The 27,523-nt window shown below is 37.2% G+C and overlaps 1 protein-coding gene across 1 annotated transcript; it reads right to left on the minus strand.

The window, feature by feature from the left end:
* Positions 1-19,491: 19,491 nt before the first annotated feature.
* LOC149175261 (ethylene-responsive transcription factor 1-like) lies at positions 19,492-20,299 on the minus strand. The gene is made up of 2 exons (XM_089421093.1): positions 20,191-20,299; positions 19,492-20,069 (listed from the first exon to the last, which is right to left on the minus strand). Exons 1-2 carry the CDS (start codon positions 20,297-20,299, stop codon positions 19,492-19,494), a joined length of 687 nt encoding a protein of 228 aa, XP_089277219.1.
* Positions 20,300-27,523: the final 7,224 nt, after the last annotated feature.

The following is a 27,523-nucleotide window of genomic DNA, read 5'->3' on the forward strand; positions in this document are numbered from 1 at the left end:
CATACCCGATTTACATCTCGTGATTGCCATTTTTATCCGCTGAATTCTGCTAGATGAGCCTTGGTTGTTTCATTCCATTGCTACCATCCCTTTGGCCGATCATATGCTCTCACTTGGTTGTTTATCCTTTCCTGAGGAACCGTAGCGATGAGTGGTTTTATTAGCCAACCTCTTGACCATTACATGTTTTGAGCAGTTCCACCATTACCGGAACCATTTGTGTAGGTTTTAACCCTGTACAGAAATTACCTGCATACGAATTCTTAAACAAAGAAAATAAACAATGCGAGAGCATAACCCATAAAACACATATGCACAGAGATTTTTCCCTGGATCCCAAAACCGGGACTACCAGCTTGATTTTTCATTATGTTCCTTTCAATGTTACAATACATATTTATACATGCCGAAGCATCCAATACCATGGACCGAAAAACCATCGCGTCCAATACCATGTGCGAAAATCATGCACAAAACCATAGGTAGGTTCGCCCAACCTAATATAGGGTCCAAATTTTTTTTTCCCGGGGCACTGCCCCAGACCCCGTAGAGGGGGCTACCCGCCCCCCTCAAACCCCCCCGATGACCCCCCCGCTGCGCAATCGGCGCAACGAAGGGGGGCTATCGCCCCCCTCTAACCCCCCGTTAAACTACGTAGGTTAGTCGTGGAAAGAATATAACACAACCCAACAATCTCCCACTTGTTGTTCTCTTTCCACAGGGGGCCACAGGAGAGCTTAGTCATTTTTCCAGCCCTGAAACACCAATTGTTTCTCTACACCAAGAGAACTTCTCAGAGCTCACAGATTTTGTCAATGCATCTGCAGTATTCTTCAAAGTGTCCACCTTTACCAGCAACACCTTTTTGTCTTCTATCATATCCCTCACAAAGTGATACTGAACATCAATGTTCTTTGTCTTTGAATGATAAGCAGGGTTCTTTGCCAAGAAAATTGCACTTTGGCTGTCACAGTCTATTCTTATAGCTCCCTGTACTAACCCCATACTTGAACACAATCTCTGCAACCAAACTGCTTCCTTGCTTGCATGAGTGGCTGCCATGTCTTCTGCCTCTGTAGTTGATAGTGCCACTACAGATTGTTTCTTACTCATCCAACTGACTGCAACTCCAAATAGGTTAAACACATACCCACTTGTAGATCTTCTCTGATCCAGATCTCCAGCCCAGTCTGCATCAACAAAACCATGAATATCCAACACTCTGTCCAATCCTGGTCTTCCTTGGTAGCACAAACCATAATCACTAGTGCCACGCAAATACCTGAAAACCTGCTTCACTGCTGTCCAGTGCTCCTTCCCAGGTTTTGACATAAACCTGCTCAGTACTCCCACTGCATGTGCAATGTCTGGTCTAGTACAGACCATTGCATACATCAGGCTACCGACTGCACTTGCATATGGAACACGGGACATGTCCTCTTCCTCTTCTTGTGTCTTGGGACGCTGTTCAGCAGATAACCTCACACCTACAGGAATAGGAACCTTCACCGGTTTACTATCCTGCATATTAAACCTCTGCAGTATTGTCTCGACATACTTCCTCTGGTTTAACCAGAGCTTCCTCTTTGCCCAATCTCTTTTAATTTCCATGCCCAAAATATAGTTTGCAGCACCAAGATCTTTCATGTCAAATTTGGAGGACAATTGGGTCTTCAAATCCTGGATAATTTCTTTGTCATTTCCAACCAGCAACATATCATCCACATACAAGACCAGATAAATAACACGGTCACCAATTAATTTAAAATACACACAATGATCTGCTTTGCTTCTGGTGAAGCCAAGTCCCCGTATAAATGTATCAAATTTCTGATACCACATTCTTGGTGACTGTTTTAACCCATACAGAGACTTCTTTAACTTGCATACCAGTTCTTTCTTACCCTTCACCGCAAAGCCTTCAGGTTGCCTCATGTAGATTTCCTCTTCCAAATCCCCGTGAAGAAATGTTGTCTTCACATCCATCTGTTCTACCTCAAAATCAAAAGCAACAGCAATAGATAAAAGTAATCTAATTGAAGCTACCTTGGCAACAGGAGAAAAAATATCACCAAAATCAATTCCCAGCACCTGGGAATAACCTTTTGCTACCAACCGAGCTTTGTATTTCTCCACCTTTCCTTCTGCATTAGTCTTCTTCTTGAACACCCATTTGCTGCCAATGGGTTTCCTTCCAGCTGGCAACTCTACCAGATCCCAAGCCTCATTTTTGTGCAAAGATGCCATTTCATCAACCATGGCCTCTTTCCAGAGTTTTCCATCCTCTGAATCCACTGCTTCCTTCACAGTTCTGGGATCATCATCAATAACAGACAAAGAAAAATTTGAACTGAAAGCAGATGGACTATACCTTTCTGGCTGCCTTCTTTCTCGACTTGATCTTCTCATAGCCGGAGTTTGTGGCTCTTCATCTTCTGATTCCTCCTCTGCTGCAGAGTCTGATTCTTCCTCCTTTGGCTCAAACTCTATCTTCTCAGGTTCCTTTGGTTGGACTTCAGATTGAATAACATCTTTTACCTCTCTGAACACCACATCTCGGTTGTACACAACCTTCCGTGTGACTGGGTTCCAAAGCTTATAACCCTTTAAACCATCCTTATACCCAATAAAGATGCACTTTTCAGATTTACTATCCAACTTGGTTCGTTTCTCCTTTGGAACATGTACATACGCATCACATCCAAATACCCTCAGATGTGAAAGAGAGGGTTTCTTACCAATCCATACTTCTTGTGGAGTCTTATCCTCCAACGCTGATGAGGGTGATCTGTTGATCAGGTAACGTGCAGTATCCACCGCCTCTGCCCAGAATTCCTGTCCTAACCCGGCACCACTGAGCATGCTTCTTGCCCTTTCCATCAATGTCTTGTTCATTCTTTCTGCGACTCCATTTTGCTGAGGTGTATATGGAGTAGTCTTCTGCCGTGCTATACCACACTTCTTACAAAATTCTTCAAATTCCTTGCTGCAAAATTCTCCGCCATTATCTGTCCTCAGCACCTTTATCTTCTTTTCTGTCTGATTTTCCACCAGAGCCTTAAATTCTTTAAACCTATCAAAGACTTCAGATTTCTTCTTAAGGAAATATATCCATGTATTCCTTGAGAAGTCATCTATGAATGATACATAGTACACAGACTTACCCAGTGATGGAACCTTCACAGGTCCAAACACATCACTGTGCACAAGCTCTAATATCTGTTTCGTCCTCTTACCACCAGAGGGGAAACTCACTCGATTCTGCTTCCCATACACACAATTTTCACAGAAATCAAAATCCAGAGAGCTATCATTCATACCTTTACCATGAAGTATTCGAAGGACCTTCTCTCCAATATGTCCAAGCCTTTGATGCCACAACATGGTCTTCTCTCCAGAGACCACTAGATTTTCTACTCCATTTTCAGGAACCATAGAACTATTGCACCCATCAACAACAGTGCTACCTTGCAGCTTGTACAGAGTTCCAAACCGAACTCCCCGCATCAATATCAGTGCTCCTCGAACCATCTTGCAGGTATCTTTCTCAAACACCGTCTTTACACCTGCATCATCCAACTTGCTTACAGAAATCAGATTTCTGGCCAATGCAGGAATATGTAGAACACCTGGAAGTGTTCTAACACTTCCACCTTGCAACTTCAACTTTACTTTTCCCCGACCAATGATTCTAGCCTTCCTATCATCTCCTAAGAAGACATCACCACCATCGTATTTCTCATACTCGCAGAACCACTCTCTATGGGGAGTGAAGTGAAAGGATGCTCCTGAGTCAATCAACCATGCCTCATGGTCTACATGTGTACTTGAAGAAGCCAAGTACACATCCCCACCTTCATCTGAGGTGGTTTTCACCTCTGCAGAAGGAGCATCATCAGATCCCTTTCCTTTATCAGGAGCTTTAGATTTACAATCCCTTCTGAAGTGCCCTTCCTTTCCGCATTTCCAGCACACCACCTTTGTAGGTTTTCCTGGAGATTTAGATCTCCCTCTAGATTTAGATCTCCCACTCGATGAATTATTTTTGTTTCTGTTCCGGGACCGTCCTCGTACAGACAAGGCATCACCATTCTGGTTGTCCATATTCTTCCGTCTCATCTCCTCCGTCAGCAAGGCTGAGACTATTTCATCAAACTGCAAAGCAGTTGCATTGCTACCTATTGCAATAACCAGACTATCCCACGAATCTGGTAGAGAACACAATAGACTGATGCACTTATCTTCATCTGAAATTTTAATATCAACAGATAATAATTGACTTACCACAGTATTAAACGCATTCAGATGCTCTATCACCGAGTCTCCATCTTTCATCCTCAGGTTATACAGCTTTTTCCGCAGGAACAGCTTATTCACCAGAGACTTAGATTGGTACAAAGTCCCTAACTTGACCCACAAAGCCTTTGCCGTAGCTTCCCCTGATACATTCAGCAATACTGAATCTGAGACACACAATCGTATTGTGCTCTTTGCCTTCCGATCCAATTTCTTCCATTCTTCATCGGTCACTCCCGATGGTTTAGTACCCGGATCTACCGCGATCCACTGATCTTTATTGACCAACAGATCCTCCATCTTGAGTTTCCACAACTCAAAACTCTGACCATTGAACTTCTCAATCTCGATCTTTCCACTGCTCGCCATCTTCTTTCACCACCAGAATCGATCTCGCAGATCTCCCACTGAATAGGGTCTACCACAGGCCCGAGCGAAACCCCTCAGCAACAAAGGCGTCCCCTTGAAGCCAAAACAGCTCTGATACCAAATGTAGGTTTTAACCCTGTACAGAAATTACCTGCATACGAATTCTTAAACAAAGAAAATAAACAATGCGAGAGCATAACCCATAAAACACATATGCACAGAGATTTTTCCTGGATCCCAAAACCGGGACTACCAGCTTGATTTTTCATTATGTTCCTTTCAATGTTACAATACATATTTATACATGCCGAAGCATCCAATACCATGGACCGAAAAACCATCACGTCCAATACCATGTGCGAAAATCATGCACAAAACCATAGGTAGGTTCGCCCAACCTAATATAGGGTCCAAAAAATATTTTCCCGGGGCGCTGCCCCGGACCCCGTAGAGGGGGGCTACCCGCCCCCCTCAAACCCCCCGGACAAGGGGGGCTGCCGCCCCCTCCCCAACAAGTTGCTACTCTTTATACCACTCGTTCCTCTAGGACGAGTCTGATTTAAGCTCTTTTTTGACTCGTTAAAGAGAATAAAAATGGAGGTCTGCTTTCAGCTCTTTTCCGACCGTTTAAAGACGAAAAGATAGCTGAGTCTCCCTCTCAACTCGTTAAAAAAAAGCGAGAGGCGGTCGCCTTTAAAGCTCTTTTTTTGACCGTTTAACTTAAAAAGATTACCGGGTGTTTGTCGTTTCGCACTCATTATTGGCTCCAAAACGACGTACTTCTGACCGCTTTTTTACTTTTTTGGGTCGAAGTCACTATTCACGAAAAGTACTCCTCAATCATACTGGTCGGGCGGTTCTTTCGAGCATTGTTTTATACTTTTTCGGGCTCGAGAGACACAACTTTACGAAAAAGGACCCCCCTCGAGTTTCTTTTCCACTGTCCTTTCAGACTCTCTAAACAAGAAAAGACGCCGTGTTCTTCCATTGTCAGGCTCGTAAAAACTTAATGACATCGGACATCGTCGAAATGACGCCTTCCCAAGCATATGCTATCCCCATCAAGCTTGTCCTCCAAAAATAATCGGGGTACCTGCCAGAAATGGTGGGGAAAATGAAACCGTAATAATGGTCGTGTCGGCAGTATGTCGCTCTTGAACATGGCACTCATCTGCATTCGTGTCTGGGTGGGGATTTATCATCTTGTTTTACACTAGCCTCCATGGGTTCGGGTTATCCTATTTTGACCTCTCATCTGCTCATTGCCTTGTCACGATGACCACTTCTCATTTGATGTCAGATACTGCCAAATCCGCTGTTGTGCCGCCGATATGTTCAAGAGAAGTTGGCCTCTGCAAGCTTACCACCTCCCTCTAATGTCTCGCACAAAATATTTTATCCTTCTCTGTCTCGTGTCGATGATGTGGGAAACCTCATGGCCCACCTTCGATCAAGGTTACTTCCTGTCGACTTCAGCTCATTATCCAGGAAAGTGACCTAGAGACTCCCTTCAGGTGCCTTAGAGCCTGCATGCCCTAATGGCAGGTTCTTCGTGTTCGACGTGAGGTTTTCATCATTGGCCTCCGATCGGATGATTCTGCGGGTGTTCGACACCGGCTCATTGATTCACACGCCGCAGATTGTACCTATAAGTACCTTGAGGACCATTGTCATTATTGGTGGTACCTCTCGCGTCTGTTAACAGTTTTCATTATTGACTGGTAATCAGATGATGTTCATGCATGTTCGACTTCAGCTCATGTATTCGCATGCTTGGACTTGTACTTTGTTTGGGTTAGGATGGAGCGCAAGACCCTGGTTTTTGTCTATTAAGGACCAGGCTGCGATTTTGTGGATTATTATTGCATGACTCATTGATGGATGGCTGCGCCCATACCTGAGTCTTTGGGATGGCTGCGACCATACCTTCTTATCATCATGGTCTCTTCAGCTGGGTGGCTGCGTCCATACCACAGACCTTCTTCATATGTCTTTTGGATGGCTGCGCCCATGCCTAGACTACATGTAATCGAGATATCAGTTGTACATACATGCAGGTCCTTCCTGGTGGTGTTCCAGTTCAATAGTTTTGTAAAGCATTTCACCCCTCCCACTCTCTCGGGCTTCATGCTTTAGGGGGCATTTGTTACGTAGTAATTTGTCATTGTCTCCCTGTCATTGTCCCTACTGTGTCATGAAATCAAATGCACCATGCTCATGCTCTCTAAACTGGCCAAATGACCCACTTTGCCAAAGTTTATTTCATCAGCGCGACTGTTATTAAAATAACCGCGCTGACTGGCGGTTGATAATGTGACTGATGCGCTGCCAGCGCGGAAGCACACGGGTTTTCCGCGCTGGTCGAATTTCATGAGCCAGCGCATCCTATGGAAGTATTAAGCCGCGCTGACACAGCCTGCTCTGTTATTAGGATGCGCTGTCAGCGCCCCAGTTCAGTTATACACCCGCGTTGATCCAGTTTGGGCGAATTTGTTCCAACAGCCAGCCTTCCAGATGATTCCAAACTTGGTTGTTGGTCTTGTGGGTATCGCCCTCCCTTCTATGGCATGTCTGTTCGTCATTTGAAACCACCTTCCTTGAAGATAAGCTTATCCTCCCATCATTCATGGAGACCCCTTCTCCTATTTAAACCTCCACCATTGCCATGAGCAGCTAGCTTTTGGATAGTTTGGATAGTGTGGAATTCATAGTGCTTAGACTGCTGCTTCTAGAAGGTAGTTGGTGTGACAAGTGTGGATTTGCTAGAGGAAGCTTAAGGAGGGTTGTGAGTATTGCTTGTGTGAGAGAGAGCTTTGTTTTGGGAGAATCTACCTCCAAGGGTGAATGCTTAAGAGAGTTGCTGGCTGGACCCTCTAGAGAAGGACTCAGCGTCAGAACTTTGGTTGTACCTTTCTCTGTTATTGATTAATAATAGATGACTACTGTTATGGTTCCATTCTCATTTGTCTTTGTAATGGTTAATGTGAATTACATCCTTTCTGACTGATGTATAATTGCTTTTATTAGATTTCATGCTTGTGTTTGTCTTTCTCTTCGTGTGTGCAGGTATCTATTCACGGATATCGTGGAAGATCGTGACCGGCCAGAGCGAAGGAGCGAGAGCGACATCTCTTCATCAAACAATAGCGTTGGAATCCAAGTAGGTGTTCATTGCCTCTCTTTTATTTGAAATTAGGAACTTGCACAGTAGCAATGATTGATTGTTGCTAGACCCATTCTGGGCTAGTACGGATCGCCTCTATCCGTAGAGGGGATTTACCTCTCCAACAAGAACTTTAAACGATTGACAGAAAACAAGCCAAGACAAGAGACATAAGATGTGGCGACTAGCCAGGGACAAACCCCACTATGTGTGGGGAAACCCTTTGATCAAATCTTCTTCTATCTTCAATAATTCAGCAGAGAGAAATAGTACAATAAATCTGATTCATATCAGCAGTAGCAAACCCTAGAGCAATAGCATCAGCATTAGCGGCTTCATTATCAAACTAGGGCAGACAATATCTTGCAAACCGTTAATCGGATTGACTTCATTCCACCACCAAAAGTTGAGGCTTTCAGAGGAGGTTTAGATGAACCTACAGCGCAGTTCCAAAGAGGAGATCTTCTAGGCCACACAGGTCAATCTTTACTTCTGCAGTTGCAGCTTCAGTTTCAGCAGTTTCCGGCTTCAAACTAGGGCAGTCGATATCTTGCAAACTGTTCATCGGATTGACTTCACTCCACCACCAAAAGTTGCGGCTTTCAGAGGAGGTTCAGATGAACCTACAGTGCAGTTCCAAAGAGGAGATCTTCTAGGCCATGCAGGTCAATATTTACTTCTGCAGTTGCAGCTTCAAATTCAACAGCTTCCAGCTTCACATGTGTGAGAGAGAGACCCATTTCAGCGCAATAGAGAAGAGACTCATTTCTGCGTAGTAGAGAGAGAGAGATATGTGATGATATGAGTGAGTCAAAATGAGGAAAAGTCCTCTTATATTTATACACAACGTTGGTGGGTGAATAGAAGCGACTGTTGGGCTTCTGAGCCTACATGAGTTGTAGGTCGGATTGATAATAATTCCATAATCAAAATAAATTCATATCTCCATGAATACTTATCAGAATTGGATGATCTTTATATCAATCCTACACCTCTCAACGAGAGGAATCTATAAAAATATTATCAGCCATGAATAATATGACCCACATGAAGTTTCGCCCTGGCTGCCAATTTTAACACACTAATAGGTGATCAGCAAGTAAAAATCACGATCTCCACCCGAAATTAAGGAGTTTTATATTTTTTTAAGTGTTTTAATACATATATGCGGGTTGGGTATATGCCTACCCGTGTATACACATGTTTAACTCAGGGCAATGTCGCGTATAAGGGATAAAACACTGTTTTTAATTTTTTGGACCAGGTCTGGAAGGAGGGGTTGCCCTAGGCCATGAGTGCAGCATCACAAACCATAAGAGTAAGATTTGGAGCTATAACATACATGAGTGGAACTTTTGTTGCTAGGATTGGGCCCTAACGTAAGAGCTTTAGCCCTCTGAGTCAACTCAATGCTGGATCAAAATAGAACTTCCCATTATCATTCAAAAAGTGTCGAATACATCAGAAAATGATAGTCAAATATGCTTCATCTTAATGGCCTCTTGGCTACAATAAAACTTTGAATCCTAATGAGTCCCTTAGATTACTTATTTATGCAAAAATGGAGCTACCAAAACCTCCTAGAAAATAGGGATACTTGGCTCCCTAACTCGAGAATAGGTGGGTCTAACTCTTCCTTGACTTGCAATGACTTGGCTGCTAATCAACTCGACCTTCTTGGCTGCCAATGACACCGAGTTGATCAAATATAGTGGGAGATATTCAACTGATTGGAGGAGTTAAGGAGGGAGCCCACCTCATAAAATCTCTCTCTCTTGTCTACTCTCAGTTCTTAGAGTCAAAATTGCTCCAATTCCTGCATTTAACACACATTACACCACATGACATAGTAACACATCTTTACTCCTTGCACTAAGAATAATATACAAACTTTGTAGATAAATGTGACAAAAATATAATTTAATAAGCTGGAGGATGGCATTGTGACCCATATAGTATACCTATTAATGAGCCTTATCATCTAGTAACAAAAAACAAGGTCTATATCATCCCTTACATGTACCCTCTCATCCATGGGAATGCATTTCGATGGAACTTGTGCAAGGTTTACCAACAACCAAGAAGGGACATGACTACCAATTTTTGGTAGTTGATCGGTTCAACAAGATCAGTGTTTTGGTGCCCTGTAAGAAGACCATCAATGCCAAGATAAGAAAACTTGTTCTTTGAACAAGTCTGTGGGCACTTAGGAATATCAAGGAGAGTTGTTTCAGACAGGGACACAAGATTTCTCAATGCATTTTGGACTACATTGAGGGAGAATATGGAAATGAAGTTGAAGAGGTCTATGTTGGGTCCCTATAATACTAGTGATTACTCCATTACTATTGTAGTTGTACCCCTTATTAATATTGTTATGCCCCTATTTTCCCCATATTGTTATTATTGTGCCCCACAAAATCACTCTATTGTTATTTTTGTGGCTTTATATTTTTAGTGTTAGGTCGGGTGGGTTATATTGTCACTCCTTAGACTCCTATGTATAGAAAGAAGGTTTCTTCATTTGAATCATCCAAGAATTATTCATTTATGTAATGAAAAGGAGGTTTCCCCCTTGAAGAGGCTGAATTCTAAGGCGTTGATCTATATTTTCTATCTTTTCTTCACCTGGTTTCATAACATTTGGTATGAGAGCTTTGGATTCTAGGGTTTCATTCCTCCAAATAGGTGATCGTGGCAATTTCACTATAAATTTTTTCTGCGACATTTCAGAAGCGAAAAAAAACCCATTTGAGACAAAATTGCACTGAACCTTGGGTCCGAATTTCAGAGCTTTTCGTGCTATATTTGTGGAGATATGATCTGAGGAAGTTGATATCTTTGCAGAATCCTCAATTACATTCCCAACAGGTGACCTGGGGAAATCATCATAACTTTCTCTTTGAGCATTAGATTGAAATTTTGTAAGAAGGTACATAAAGAGGACGGAATTTAGTTTCTTGTATATATTTTTTAGAGCCAAATGTCGAAACACGAAGATGTGGCACGTTGTGCAAATTCGCTCTACTGAATTAGTCTATAATCAGGTCACTGTGGGAGATTTGGCATAACTCTTCATTTGAGAATCAAATTGGGGTCAGATTGGTGGCATTGGAAAGAGGACACAGAGGGCTACCATAGGTTGCAATTTTAGAACTGGATGATCTGAAATTACAGAGATACATCAGAGGCAATATTGAGCTCCTACAAAGTGAAAAAAAAGGTGTGTAGATTTTTTAAATTTTTGCTTAAGCTTGGTTTGAAAAATTATTTTGAAGGAATTCAAAGGGCATAGTAGAGCATTAGTATCGGTAACTGATGTCCCGAGGAAAGAAAATTCAAACACCTAGTAAGCAATCTGAAAGCTCTAGCATGACTCATGAAGAAGAGGAAGAAATGCTACATGATATATCAAAATTACAAGACCAAGTGCAACAAATTTTCACTCTCACAAAAGCTAACAGAAGCTAAGATAAATGGCGTGGAATCTACGATAAAGGGCGTGGAAGCCAAGATTGACGATTTGAAGATAGATTTGAAGGTAGATTTGACAAATTTTCTACAAGAAATACTTACTAATGGTGAAAGGGGAGTAAAAGAAACTCATGATGCGAACAAAGGAAATGTTAATCATTATTTCATAGACTCTAATGTTGGATCGAAGATGCACCGTATTCCAAAAATCGATATGAGGAAGTTTGATGGCAAGGATCCCGCAACATGGATATTACAGATGGAGCAATTTTTCGATCTCAATAATGTACAAAACACACAAAAGGTACATATTGCAACTTTATATTTGGAACCAAATCAGTTTGTATGGTATCAATGGCTTTGCTCTCATAAACAATTTATCACTTGGGCAATTTTTACGGAAGAATTGATAGCACATTATGAGGATACAAAAAGCAACACCTTTTTTAGCCAATTGATAAGTCTCAAACAAAAGGGTTCAATAATGGAGCACATTGAGGAGTTCCAAAAATTGAACATAAGGGTAAAAAATATTCCAGAGGAGCATAGGATTGACGTGTTCATAAGGTCTTTAAAGGATAATATCCAACATGATGTTTGCCTTTGGGAACCTCATTCATTAGAGAAGGCATTCAGGTTAGCAAGAAAAATGGAAAGCAAAGTTATGGAAACCAGGAAGCATACCACTCACAACTATAAAGACAGAAGTGTTGGTTCCGCTAGTCTTCCGCAACCTATAAGGTTGACACCACAACAATTGGAAGAAAAAACAGCAAAAGGGCTTTGTTAAAGTTGTGATAGAAAATACACTAAAGGTCATAAGTGTGTCGAGAAGAAATTATTCTACTTAGATTGTGAAGAGGAAGAAGAAAAGCAGCAAGAAAGGTCAAAAGAAGAGGATATACTCCAGGAACAAAGCCTAGATGAAGAATAAATGAATCCAACCATATCTTGTAATGCATTGGCGGGAATTACCACTCCTCAAACCATCAAGATAGAAGGACAAATCAAGAAGAAAAAGGTAATAGTGTTGATTGATTAAAGAAGTACCAACAATTTTATTCATTGTAAGGTAGCAAAAGAATTGAATTGCTTCTTATATCCAACACCAGAGTGTCAAGTGATGGTTGCAAATGGAGGAACCATAAATTTCTTTGGAAAGTGCCATAATATCAAGCTATCCATGGGAGAATATGTATTGACTAGCCCAATGCTTTCCATTCCAATGGGAGGTGTTGATGTTGTATTAGGAGTCTAATGGCTACAATCCTTGGGTACAATAGCTTTTAATTTTCAAGAACTTTTCATGAAATTTTCTGTGGAAGGAAAGGAATTTGAATTAAGGGGTATTTCAGGGAAACCAAGAAAGATAATCAACTCTAACAGTAGGACAAAGCTTCTAAAAAAGGAAGAAAAAGGTGTAATTGCACAATTATGTTCGCTAGATGTTTCCACATTGGAATCATCTATTTCTCCAGATCACCAAAAAGTCTTGGACAATCATTCCAAGGTATTTGAGACTCCCAAAGGTCTCCCACCTATTCGTGATCATGATCATGCTATTCATCTGATTCCAGGAAGTGTTCCTCCAAACATGAAGTCGTATAGATATCCCTATGCTCAAAAGAGTGAAATTGAACGTATGGTTGAAGAAATGCTAGAGGCTGGTATAATTCAACCGAGTCAAAGTTCTTTCTCTACTCCAGTAGTATTAGTGCACAAGAAGGATGGATCATGGCACATGTGTCCAGATTATAGGGAGTTCAACAAGCTCACTACTAAACATAAGTTTCCCATTCGTGTCATTGATGAATTACTGGATGAATTGCATGGATCAATTTACTTCACCAAGTTGGATATTCATTAAGGATATCATCAAATCAGAATGAAGACAAAAGACATTTCGAAAACAACATTTAGAACTCATGATGGTCATTATGAATTTTTGGTCATGCCTTTTGGCCTTACCAATGCACCTTCAACATTTCAAGGTTTGATGAATTCAATTTTCAAACCATTCCTTAGAGAATTTGTGTTAGTATTTTTTTATGATATACTAATCTACAACAAGTCTTGGCAGGATCATGTTGAACATGTTGACAGGGTGCTACAACTATTGGAGGAGAAACAATTATATGCAAAAAGATCCAAATATTTCTTTGGAGTACAAGAGATGGAATATCTGGGTCATATTGTATCTCATGAAGGAGTTAAGGTAGACCCTAGCAAAATTAAAGCCATTAAGGAATGGAAAATCCCCACATCCATAGAGCATCTGTGAGGATTTCTCGGGTTGACAGGGTATTATCGCAAGTTTGTTAAGAATTATGGGAGAATAGCATCACCTCTAACAACACTATTGAATGAAGATGCATTTTCATGGACTCCAGAAGCAACAAAGGCCTTCGAGCATCTTAAAGAGGAAATGTGCCAAGCACGTGTCTTAGCTACACCGGACTTCACAAAAACCTTTATTGTGGAATGTGATGCTTTAGGAAATGGAATTGGTGCTGTTTTAATGCAAGATGAAAGACCCATTGCTTTTGAAAGTCATCCAATCAAGGGAAAGTTTTTACATAAAGCTATTTATGAGAAGGAAAAGTTGGCAATACTCCATGCACTTAAATAAATGGTGACGCTACCTAATGGGAAGACACTTCAAGGTAAAAACTGATCATGATAGCCTTAAATACTTTTTAGAACAAAGATTATCCTTCGAAGAACAACAAAAGTGGGTCACAAAGATGTTTGGTTATGACTTTAAAATCATCTACAAAAAAGGGAAGCAAAATGTGGTGGCAGATGCACTCTCAAGAAAGGATGAGGATGTGGAAGCATTGTTTTGCACCATTTCTATTATCCAACCAGATTGGATAAACGAAGCAAGGGAGGAATGAAAGAATGACGAAGAAGTTTGGGCACTTATTCGAAAGTTACAACAAGATTCGAGTGCATGAGATACATTTAGCTAGAAAAATGATTCGTTATGGTACAAAGATCACTTATACCTTTGTAAGAATTCCCAGCTAAAACAAAAGATTCTTATGCAATTGCACATGTCTCCCTTAGGAGGGAACTCAGGATTTTTAAAAACTTACTACAAGGTTAAGAAGGAATTTTTTTGGGATTTCCTTAAATCAGATATTCAAAAGTTTGTGGCGGAATGTTTGGTTTGCCAACAAAATAAAGTTGAAATAGTTAAGACACCAGGTCTATTAAAACCTTTATCCATTCCAAGCCAACGTTGGGAGGAGGTTTCAGTGGATTTTATCACAGGTTTACCCAAGTCTGAGGGAAAGAGTGTCATCATGGTGGTAGTTGACAGACTTACCAATTATGGACACTTTTGTGCATTATCACATCCATTTAAAGCTAGTACAATTTCTACTGCATTTATGGAAACGATTCAAAAGGTACATGGAAACACAAAGATTATTGTAAGTGACAGAGATCCCATTTTCACTGGAAATTTTTAGACATAATTGTTTTCTTGTCTTGGTACTCAGTTAGCTCATAGCGCATCTTATCATCCTCAATCTGATTGGAAAATTGAGATAGTAAATAAATGTTTGGAAGGATATCTTCGTTGCTTTGTATCTCATAAACAGACACACTGGGTCAAATGATTTCCTCTGGCTGAATGGTGGTATAACACTTCCTTCCATACAGCAACAAAAATGACCCCATTTATGGCACTTTATGGGTATCAACCACCATCCGTCACATCATATTTAAGAGTAAATTCTAAGGTTCAAGCAGTGGAACATTACATCGAACATCAACAACAAGTCCTCCAACTCTTAAAGGATAACCTCGTGTTGGGACAAAAGAGAATGAAACAACAGGCACATCAACATCGCAGCGAAAGAAGTTTTGATGTAGGTGATTGGGTATTCCTATGGCTACAGCCATATAAGCAAATGTCCCTCAAGCAAGCTAAGAGGGATAATAAATTATCACCAAAGTATTATGGTCCGTACAAGGTGTTTCAAAAGATTGGTACTATGGCATACAAATTGGAGCTTCCTGCAGCTTCTCGATTGCACCGAGTTTTCCATGTTTCATGTTTAAAGAAGGTTATAGGCGATAAGCTCGGAGTTCAAACAATATTGCCAAAACTTGACGAGGAAGGAAAAAATATATTAGAACGAGAAGCAGTCACAGAAACAAGAACTCGACAGCTATGAAATCGATCAATTTCATAGTATCTTATCAAGTGGAAGAATTTATCTGCTGAAGATTCCACATGGGAGGATGAGAATTTTATACAGAAGCATCCGGAACTACTCAACCGTTGAGGACAACAATTTTTTGAGGGATAGGGGCATGTTGGGTCCCTATAATACTAGTGATTACCTCATTACTATTGTAGTTGTACCCCTTATTAATATTGTTGTGCCCCTATTGTCCCCATATTGTTATTATTGTGCCCCATAGAATCCCTCTATTGTTATTTTTGTGGCTTTATATTATTAGTGTTAGGTCGGTTGGGTTATATTGTGACTCCTTAGACTCCTATATATAGAAAGGAGGTTTTTTCATTTGAATCATCCAAGAATTGTTCATTTATGTAATGTAAAGGAGGTTGCCCCCTCGAAGAGGCCGAATTCAAAGGCGTTGATCTATATTTTCTATCTTTTCTTGAGCTGGTTTCATAACAGTCTACAACATTCCATCCACAAAAAAATGGGCAGAAAAAGGTAGCTAGGATGAAAATTTTGCATATATACAACACTCTGTAACAAAGTAGTCAACACTTCTACTCGTAAGTCCCCATTTGAAAATTTCTCTTGATATTTACCACCTCCACCTTTGGATATGCATATGGGTAGGAAGGAAGAGTAAGGGAGGATCTTACAAGAGATGTCTTGAGGGTTGAAAATTATGTTGAAAAGATTAGACATATACATATACATGTATAGGAGACATTTTAGAAGTCACAAGAAAAATATAAGGTGAGGCATGAACATCACAAAATAAACAATTTGTTCAAGGTGGGAGATGAAGTATGGTACAATTGAACAAGAGATGCTACAACATCGTGTGAAAAAAATATCGAGGCTCTAAAATATGGTCCCTTTGAGATACTTGAAAAGGTGGGAGATAACACTTAGAGATTCATTTTAACCCCATACATGTGTATTTACTCAATTGTGAATGCAAAGAATATGAAACTCTATGATCCTTACATGTTAAATCATGAACGTCCATGTTTGAATCCTTCCAAGGGTATTTTAAGGCATCAAACCACATTTTTTTGGAGTAAATACTAAAGCTTTGTCACTTTAGCAATGAACCCTTTTTTGTATTCTACACATAGATATATTTCCAATGGCTCAAGACTCACCTCAATCGAAGTTTGTACCCAAAAGTTATGTCACTAGAAAGTTGACCTTCCTATTTTGGCCACCATAATTCTAGAGGATTTCATGCCAACCCTAAATATTTATGGAAAAGGGGCTACCCACATGATCACAATGAAGAAGACTCTAGAAGACTTCATAATGTAACTTTGTTTAAGAGTCAAGGGAGTCAAACCTAACCACTAGTAGGTTATTAAGTAGTGTTATTACTGAGCCACTAGGAGGAAAATAAGTTTTATTCTTTCGAGTGCATTTTGTTCCATAGATGAATAGAGTAGTCGAGAGGGATAGGGAGAGAGAACACAAAGAGGATTTGTGCACTATAGTAGCCCACCGGCCATATGCCTTACTTCTTTGTACTTACATCCATTTCTTATTCAGAGAAAGAGAGTAGAGCAACCTCACGTTCCAACTAGGTTTTCTCCCAAAAGAACTTCTAGAGTCACATCTTGTGTCAACTCATGGTTTGTGAGATTTTAATTCAGTGTTCTCTATTTTCTACATAATTGTAATTTGCATGTATACAAAATAAACAATAATCTACAAATCTAAAAATCTAAAAAGTATTAAACCCTCATAGCATAGATTTCATATTTTTAAGAATAATTTATCAGGTTTGTTGTGACAAACTACCTAGTGGAAGCAGTTTACAGATAAGGATGTATTGATAATTTTACCCAGTTCTATTTACCATAAATACAATTCATAGAAATCATGTTTTGCAATGAAACTAGACATAACTTTAACCATACCTTGATTGTGTAGGGATCAAAGGCCCTAGCCTTTGACGAAACATCCTCATATTTTCTCTAGAAACAACAAAGGTCTTAGCTTCTTCATCTCCACCTTTAGGAAAAATAAAACTGTTACACCCATCATTGGCAGTTCCCAATAGCTTGTACGGATAATTTGAATGTGAACTCCCATTAGCAATACCATTTCTCCTTGAACCATCCTACAAGTTTCCTTTCCAAATGTAGTAATTACACCTACATCGCTCACCCTACTTATAGATACGAGGTTTCTAGCTAGCCCTTAAATGTGTAGAACACCAAGGATTGTTCTAACCCTTCTATCTTTGAGCATTAAAATTAAGTTTATTTGCTTGTGATCTTGGTTGTCTAGTCATTTCCAAGGAAAACATCAAGTCCATCATACCTTTCATATTCACAAAACTACTTCCTCTGTGGAGTAATACGAAAGGACCCACCTAAGTGGATAAACTATATGTCATGATTTGCATGTGTTCTCGAAGAAGCTAAACACACATCCCCTCCTTCCTTTAAGGAGGTTTTATCTTCTTTGGAGGAACCATTATTATATCCCTCCCTCTCTCAAAGATTTTAGATCTACAATTCTTCCTGAAATTATCTTATGTTCCACATTTCCAACACCCCTTTACAAATTTTCCTGGAGATGATCTTGCACTGCAAGACTTATTATTGTTTCTACCCAATGAACACCCTTATATATAAGGCATATGTACTCTAATTTTCTATGTTTTTCTGCCTTATCTCCTCCAACAATAGGGATGAGACCACATCATCAAAACATAAAGTAGTTACATTACTACCTTTGGCTATAACCAAACTAACCCATGTGTATGATAAAGAGCATAATAAATTGATATGCTTATCTTCATCAAAATAGAAATTTATGGACTTGCCATGGTACTGAAGGCATTTGGATGACCCATCACCAAGTCCCCATCATTCATCTTTGGGTTGCACAACTTATTCCACAAGAACAATTTGTTTACCACAAACTTACAGTAATACAACGCCCCCAACTTGTTTTATAATTTCTTCATTATAGCTTCTCCTAAAACATTTAGTAATGCTAAATCTAAGAGACACAATTGTATTGTGCTCTGTCCCTTCCAATCCAACTTGGTTTATTCTTCTTTCAACATCTCCATCAATGTAGTATCCAGATCTACAACAATCCACTAATCTTTGACTACCGAAAGATATTCCATCTTCAGTTTAGAGAACTCAAAAATTTGCCCATTAAATTTCTCTATCTCTATTTGTGAACCAATCACCATTATTTTCTAACACAAAAATCACCAACCATAGCAACAAGATTTATCATGGACCCAAAATAATGGAACTCTTTGCCATAAAGGTGTCTGGGATTCTGATACCAAGTGCAAGTTTTAAATCTTATACAATAATGCAATACATAGAAAGATTTTTAATAAACACAAAATAGAAACAATGGCAATTACATATTACACAAAGATTTACTTTGGAAACCCAAACTAAGAAAACCAACTAATTGTTTAGAGTAGCACCTCCAACTAATTGTGGTTGAATTATATTACAACCACAATTCCTTAACCAGAATTATAAGACCATGTAAAAGCTATCATGTGCCACAAAACCACTAAAAGTGAAAAGTGTGTGCTAAAAATCACCAAAAAGTTATGTTCAAATAATTACAGATGCTAATGGATGAGGGAGGTTTGTAGAGAATACTTTAAGGGACAAATATAGTGTCTATTGATCCTTTGATCCTCATAGAAATCCACAAATTAATAAAGGAGACTTATGGCAGTTTAATTCTCTGTATTAGAGTGTTATTGTTTCTTGAAAGTTGCTCCTAAAGCATAGAATAGCCATACTTGCATGAGCAATGAAAAGATAGTGGTTTATTAACTAATGCTGATTATCAAACTTAGAGAACAACTATCTACCATGAGTATGAATATCAATGATGAGGAGTTGGTGACCATTACACTACAATGTTTGCCATGGAAACCTTATGCATGAGGTATATGTGCTAGAAAACACTTACTAGCTGTTGAGAAGCTTTAGGATGCATTCATGTAGGAAGAAACAAGGCATGAAATGGTGGAAAGAAAAATTGATGAAGTTCAAGACCTACAAATGGTGTAGAAACACTAAAATTCCTCCCGCTGCCTTTGGCCGAGGAATTTTCGAAATCCTTCAAAGGAGGAGTCGCGTCATATTCAGCCCTTAGCAGAGGAGAGTAACCCTCTGATAAGTCATGCTTTGGTGAATATAAAGGTTTTACCTTGCTGTTTATATTCCGACCAAATAAAAAAACAGGCTGTTCTGTACACGACTTTACTTTCATCCCTGACATTTTCTGGCTAGTGTCCACTTTTACAGAACACGAGTTGTCCGGGAAGTTGAGTTTCGCTTTGTCACCTCTGATCTTTTTTGCCTCCGCATCATACGCCTTGGCGGCCTCCTCTGCCGTATTAAACGTTCCAAGCCACACCATAATGCCCTTGCTTGGATCTCGAATCTCCGCAGCCCATTTTCCCTTTGGACGCCGCCTGATACCTTTGTACGAAGTTGTCCTCTTCCTCCCGGTGCTTTTGGCAGAGGACTTTTCGAAATCCTTCAGAGGAGGAATCGCCTCATTTTCACCACCTTCAAAACCCAACCAGAGTCAAAATAACATAAAAAAGAAAACCCTGCAAAGCAATAGCAATTTCACCTGAAGAAAATTTCACCTCAATTTTTTGTTTGCAATTTCTAAAATGCAGCTCACCTGAAGATTCCGACACAGCTCCACCATTGATGAACAACGTATCGAAATCCCTGGGAGTTACACGCAGAGATCCGTTGAGGGAAATGAGATTTGCTTCAGGTCCACACATCTTTTTGAAGCAAATAAAGCTATAGCAACCACCTGATCAAGAAAATATTGATTAGTCACAATGAAATATGGGATCAATACTGATTAGTCACAAGCTGAACCTGTAGGAACCACCTGATCAAGAAACCAAGATCAAACAGAAGCTGAACCTGTAGCAACCACCTGATCAAGAAAATACCGATTAGTCACAATGAAATATGGGCTCTGCTTCTGCTAAAGCTAAAGAGGAAGAGGACCAAGACCTACATATTTCATATGAATTATGGTTTTTGGCAAGTGGTATTGGTCCATGGTATTATAACAAACTTTAAATCATAAAATATTTTAATTTTAAATGAATTATGGTTTTCTGGCAAGTGGTATTGATAAGGTACTATATTGAACCATAGTATTGTATTGGTCCATGGTATTGTAACAAACCCTAAATTGTAAAATATTTTAATTTTAAATGATTTATGGTTTTGGCCCAAGTGGTATTGACAAGCTACCCTATTGGACCATAGTATTGTAACAAACTCTAAATTAATATAAGACTTGGTAAAATAAATTTTAGACTTTTTTATTTTTTAATATAATTTTTATATCTCAAAAATTCAATTTAAAACCACATAAGAATAGTCATCCATTGATTAGAAATGGAATAGTCTTTCACTATGACCTTTTGGAGTTTTAGGAGGATTTGTAGCCTGCAGCAAAAATTATTGTCAAATCTTGATTTGTGTTGTTTAAACCTGTTTTTGACTACATATATGGATTCAACACCCTAGTAAACCCACCAAACACATCAAACATTGAAGCAAATAAAGCTATAGCAACCACCTGATTAAGAAACCAAGCTGAAACCGAAGCTGAACCTGTAGCAACCACCTGATCAAGAAAATACTGATTAGTCACAATGAAATATGGGCTCTGCTTCCGCTAAAGCTAAAGCTTATATAAGGAGGAAGAGGACCAAGACCGACATATTTTATATGAATTATGGTTTTTGGGGAGTGGTATTGGTGCATGGTATTATAACAAACTTTAAATCATAAAATATTTTAATTTTAAATGAATTATGGTTTTCTGGCAAGTGGTATTGATAAGGTACTATATTGAACCATAGTATTGTATTGGTCTATGGTATTGTAACAAATCCTAAATTATAAAATATTTTAATTTTAAATGAATTATGGTTTTGGCCCAAGTGGTATTGACAACCTACACTATTGGACCATAGTATTGTAACAAACTCTAAATTAATATAATACTTGGTAAAATAAAATTTAGACTTTTTATTTTTTAATATAATTTTTATATCTCAAAAATTCAATTTAAAACCACATAAGAATAGTCATCCATTGATTAGAAATGGAATAGTCTTTCACTATGACCTTTTGGAGTTTTCCAAGGATTTATGGCTGAAATCGTGCAGCAAAAATTATTGTCAAATCTTGATTTGTGTTGTTTAAACCTGTTTTTGAGTACATATATGGATTCAACACCCTCCTAAACCCACCAAACACATCAATTATGAAGAGTTCACATGTCAAACTTGTAATTTAAATGAATCCTACGGATTCTAGATAAACTAGATCAGAAAGCTTTCCAAAATGTAGCACTTAAAAATTACTTGATTAAGAAAATATAATTTAACCTTTAAAAAATAATAATTAATTTTTAATTTTCAAAATATTCAATTTAATATTTTTAAATATTTTAAAAGTAATTGAAAATAATAATAATAATAATATCAAACTAATAAATAATAATTTGACTATTAATATTATTAATATATTAATATCAGACTATATTACCAATATAATATTAATTATATTTAATAAATGATTTAATTAAAAAATTTACCTATATTAAGACTATATTATTAATATATAATAATAAATAATTAAATTAAATTAAATAAATTACTTTTTCTAACCAACCATTTAAATTATTTATTTATATTTTTAAACCCGAACTTTATATATATATGATTATTAATAAATAAATTAATAAATTACTTGAAATTATTCTAGTCCTTAACAACATATTATTATATATGTATTATATTATTAGATAATTTAAATAAATAAGTAAATTATCTTCTTAAACTAACCTCTAAAAGTATTCTATTTATTTATTTATTTATTTATTTTTATTATTTTTATTTTTATTTATTTATTTTTTATTTATTTTTATTTTTATTTTTTTTAACCTAATTTTATAACTTTAATATATATATATATATATATATATATATATATATATATAAATAATTTTTTAAAACTAACCATTAAAAATATTTTTTGTATTAATATTAAAAATAATAATAATATTAAATTAATGAATAATAATTTGACGTCCGTGGTAAGGTCAAAAGTAGCCGTTGTTCGATAACATGCTAAGCTGGATCTGTTTCTTCAACAACTTATCCTCACCATGAACCACACTTGTTGGGAACCACACTGTTGGTTCGAAACTCGTCGACAAAGGTTCTATATGTGGACAAACGTCTTTCTCTATGTGATTTATTATGGATCACAAAATTCTCAATTCAACCAATCAAGATTTCTTGGCCAAAATTTAAAATTGTAATGTTTGGCGCGTATAATAAAACTTTGCTATTCTAAATTGTACCTTTAATGAAAATAAACTCACTAGGTTCTATTCCATGGATTCCACAAATGAACATTGCACTAATTGTTTCAAGCCTCAATGCCTCAGTTCAGTTATGAGGAGATATTCGCACAATAAAACATAAGCTAGTTTATATCATTGGAATAAGTGATTAGTGACAACAAATTATCACTTCAAGTTTTGGGTTGTGTATTCAACCTCAGTGTCTTACATTATCCTTGCACTTTTTCTTTCTTTTTTTTCACAAAAGAAAAATCCAACATGATTTTGAATTTCATTGATCACTATGTCTAGTACACTAACTATAACACAAAAGAAAAACAGATATTCTAGATTTTGAAATCTATCCCTATAAAAGTCTTTACAAAATATGCATATGATAATAACTATCATCAAAAGTGTATGACTTTAACTAAAGAAGGCAACTTGTAGATCAACATCGATTATGTCGAACTCAAGTAAACAAAAATTTTCCAGTCCTTTAAAGATTGTCATTACTATGTGCAGAGAAATTGATCTCCCCTAGTTGGTATACTCAAAATACATGTAGGTTTAACAAAATGTGAAGGAGGCCTAAAGGTTTTTTTTTTGTTTTCTAAAATCTTTCAAAGGTTCAATTGACTTTATAAATGAATATTCAACTACACCAAGCTAAGTAGCACGACCATATATAAGTGTGCTTATCTGTATAACCAAGAATAAAATGAAACCAAGCACTAATATATAATGATGCTAAAATTTAAGGCAACACCTATTAGGATGCACAATGTAATATTCTAACTAGTAAATAACAATGAATATGATCCATATTTATGAAGGAATGAAATAAAATGAAGATTCAAACAAAAATACATAGATACAGTGAAAAAAGAATTCAATTAATAAATAACAACTTTTGAAAATTATTTACTTACATAAGAGAAAGAAACTAGGTCGAGCAATGATAGCTTATCTCTAAGAAGAGATGTGGCAACTACACACATTCTCAATTGTGTTAAAATTAGGTTTGGAGACCTTTTTATCAAAACAATGCAAAACCCTAAAAATCTAAAAACCTAACCCTAGGAGATGAAGCACTAAAAGTTTGTGGGCCATGCTTGGGTTAGTTGGAACGTTAACTTCCTAGAGTCGTAACTTTGGCATACGATCTTTGTTTGGTGTGCACGATACCTCATTAGAAATATCTACCTCACGACAAATTTCTCTTAGTGCAAACAAGTTTTTTGGCTTTGCATTTCCCCGTTTCTAAAAAAAGCACCAATTAGGGCCTCAAAACGGCTCCAAAAGTTTAGGACCCAAAAAATTGCCAAAAATAGTAAACTACCGAAATAGAACATTATGGTGGAAATCTGGAAAATACAAGGAAACAATGTTCGGGGTCCATGGGGGATAGGCAAGTGGCCACCAATATCCACCTAGATCAGTCCCCCTCGCTTAGGAAGTAATGGACCCCATTGTATTAAGTGCCTCCATGAGATGGGGAAATTTATGCTAAACTGGATCCTTGGTGAGCCACTTGCCATGGTGAAAGAGCTAGCTAGATTTGACAACCTAATACAATTGGATCCTCTATTGGTGTGTGTTCTTAATGCAATCTCGGTTAAGCTTTATTGGTGTTAGTTTCTTAGCAATGTTTGGTGCGTCTAGCCATGGTGGAAAGTATGGCTGAAGGTAGTCCGCATTGACTATTGGGTGCAAGCCAAGGAATGGAGGGATATGGAGCTTGAAATCGTTGTTTCCCATAGCATTGGTGATGATGTAAGGCCTATATCAGAGTGGCTAAAACTTTTGATGGGATATGGCGAGGTGATATTTCTACAAATTAACGAAAGCTTTTTTCACCCACCTAAAACTTATGTCGCACCTAATGTTGATCATATCATTGTTTATACTTTGCATTGGATTTATCCAAAATGTCATGAACTGGATTGTGGATGTGCTAAATGCATTCAATAAACTTGGTGGCTTTATCATCTTCGGATTGAACATCTGCAAAATCTTCTTGTGTAGTTGCAAGAGGCAGTGCAACATCAATGGGATATAATGGTTGAAATATTAGGCCCACTTGAAAGGGGTCATGGCCAGTCAGCTATGGATAGTTTTTTTATAGTTGCTTTGCATATAGGGAAGAATTTCATCCCATCTATGTGGATGCTTAGAGTTGTACATGTGTAGTATGTGCACTATCATTTTGTTGTGACCTCTGTTTGGCCATCAGTGTAGGGGTGGAATGCAGTCGACTTGGTGAGCTTGATGTCGAACAATGACCAGAGGCTCAACCATAATGCATTAAGGAACCCGTTATCTTGATATGATATAATGGTCTCTCGGATTGAAAAATTTACCCACACTTGTTCAAAGAAGGGTTTGGTAGTTGCTTCCACTATGATACTCTTCTTGCAGGAAGCCAATATGACCATCTTAGAAAATCATTCAATGACCACAAATACACAGTTGTTTCCATGCTTGGTAGAAGGAAGACCAAAGATGTAATCCATGGAAATGGATTCCCAGGGTTGGCTAGGAGTAGTCAGAGAAGTATACAGACCCTCATTTTTAATGGTTGGCTTGGCAATGGCACAAGTAGTGGAGGATCAATTATATTTTCCAAAAGCTTATGAGAGACTTGGCTAATAAAAATAATTAGCAGTACTTCCACTTTTTAACCATGGATATTCACCCCCACTTTGCCATGGAAATTATTAACATGTAAGTAGACGTTGTTCCAATACCATGGCTCAACAATACCACATGCCCAAAAATCATATCTCATTTCACTATCAAAATATTTTATAAATATAGTTTTTTAATTTTATTTTATTACATTCTTGGGTTGAGAGGCACTCTCCAACCTAATATGAAAGAGATGTTGTAATGTCTTGTTATATTATGATGTTGAAGGCTTTTGAAAATTGTGTATTCTATTTTGTGTATTATATTATGTTATCTAAATATTTTGACTTGGTAAAATTACTTTATATATATATAATCCAAAAAAATAAAAAGATAATATTATTAATTATAATTATTAAATAAAACATTCTAAAATTACATTAAAGAAAATGAAATAAAAATTAAATAAATAATTATTATTATTATTATTTATTAATAATTAAACTAGTCTATATCCATGTTAACTCTGGATCTATTTAGCTCTAAAAGGGATGAAATCTCTCTGAGTTGAAAACCTTTCCTCAAGTTTTGCACTCAAAATCAAAGGTTTTCACCTAGAGATGAGAGAATTGATCCCTCTCAACGCTTGATAAATATGCAGTTAAGATGGACGTAGTTTATATCTTTGGAATAAGTGGTTGATGGCAATAAATTATCACTTCAAATTTTGGGTTGTGAATTCATACTGTCTTTTTCCATTAATCCTATTTCATGTGGTATTAGGCCATTCTAATTTGGATTAAGATCACAACTATAATTGTTAGGTGAGTGAATGGGTGGAAATTCAACTATGTTAGGATATTATTGCAATTTAAGTTAGAGTGGTAATGAATTTGTTGAGTGTTACGGTCCTATAAAAATAATTGTCTAGCTTATGCAAGTTGCCCAAACTCATCTAAATCTACCTCAAAATGAGGGAAAAGTTTAAGAACCCCCCAAAATTTATATGTATAATAAATGGTCGAATCCCCATGGTATATAGGAAAAATGGAAGGTGATTTTATCAATAATATATTATGTATATATATATATATATATATATATATATATATATATATATATATATATATATATATATATATATATATATATATATATATATATATATGTGAATCTCGCACTAGATTATATTATCTTGTAAAATAATGGTGAGTCTTTTACTGAGTTATAAAATTTTGTAAGATCTTGGCGAATCTTTCAATGAATAATAAAACTTTGTAAAGTCATGGTGAATCTTAACATTGTGAACTCTTAGAGATTTTTTTGAAAAAGCATAAAACCATACTGAAATAGAATTGAGCACACAACCACATAATAACGTTACATTTTCCTAAATTTAATATTAATAGAGACACATTTATTCAAGTTAGACAAATATATCTCCTCAGAGGAGAAGATAAGTAATGTCCATGTTGCTCGCAAGTCATTTTTTCTCTGCACCTCTAAAATAAACAAGATTTGTTTTAAAGATTCATCCTATATTCAAATAAGAAAAATGTATCCTCTCGGAGAAGAAAAGTGACATCCATCTTGTTAACAAGCCATTTTGTCTATGCAACTCTAAGATTAACAAACTCGATTACTAGTTTTATACTTAGCAGAAAGAAATTGATCTAAATGCATCAAATATTAATAAAATATGAAACAAGAGAAATAACTTTTCATGAAGTGAACTAGAACTGTTTCAAATTTCTTGCACATTCCTAAAGTTCTAAGTTTATACCTCTTGGTGTGATGAGTTCAACCTTTGTGTTAAAACGCCTTGTACTTTTAAAGAGAAAATTTTATTTAATAATGTAAATAGGGTAGTGTATGAATTAATACATTAATTGTCGCACAAGTTTAAGCAACGACTACCTATGATCATGGAAGAAAGTCAAACTACTTAAAGGAGGACGCTACCCATAAATGGAAGAAAAAAATGTGATCACTTGTA

This window comes from Pinus tabuliformis, chromosome 4_1 (assembly GCF_031772625.1).
Source record: "Pinus tabuliformis cultivar Carrire ecotype Pingquan chromosome 4_1, CPIR1, whole genome shotgun sequence".
Classification (NCBI taxonomy): domain Eukaryota; kingdom Viridiplantae; phylum Streptophyta; class Pinopsida; order Pinales; family Pinaceae; genus Pinus; species Pinus tabuliformis.

Bases quoted from the DNA above. Each gene is read 5' to 3' on its own strand.
- LOC149175261 (XM_089421093.1), bottom strand. From the start codon at position 20,299: ATGTGTGGACCTGAAGCAAATCTCATTTCCCTCAACGGATCTCTGCGT. The intron at 20,070-20,190 runs GTGAGCTGCATT...TGGGTTTTGAAG, and splicing joins AGCTGTGTCGGAATCTTCAG to GTGGTGAAAATGAGGCGATT.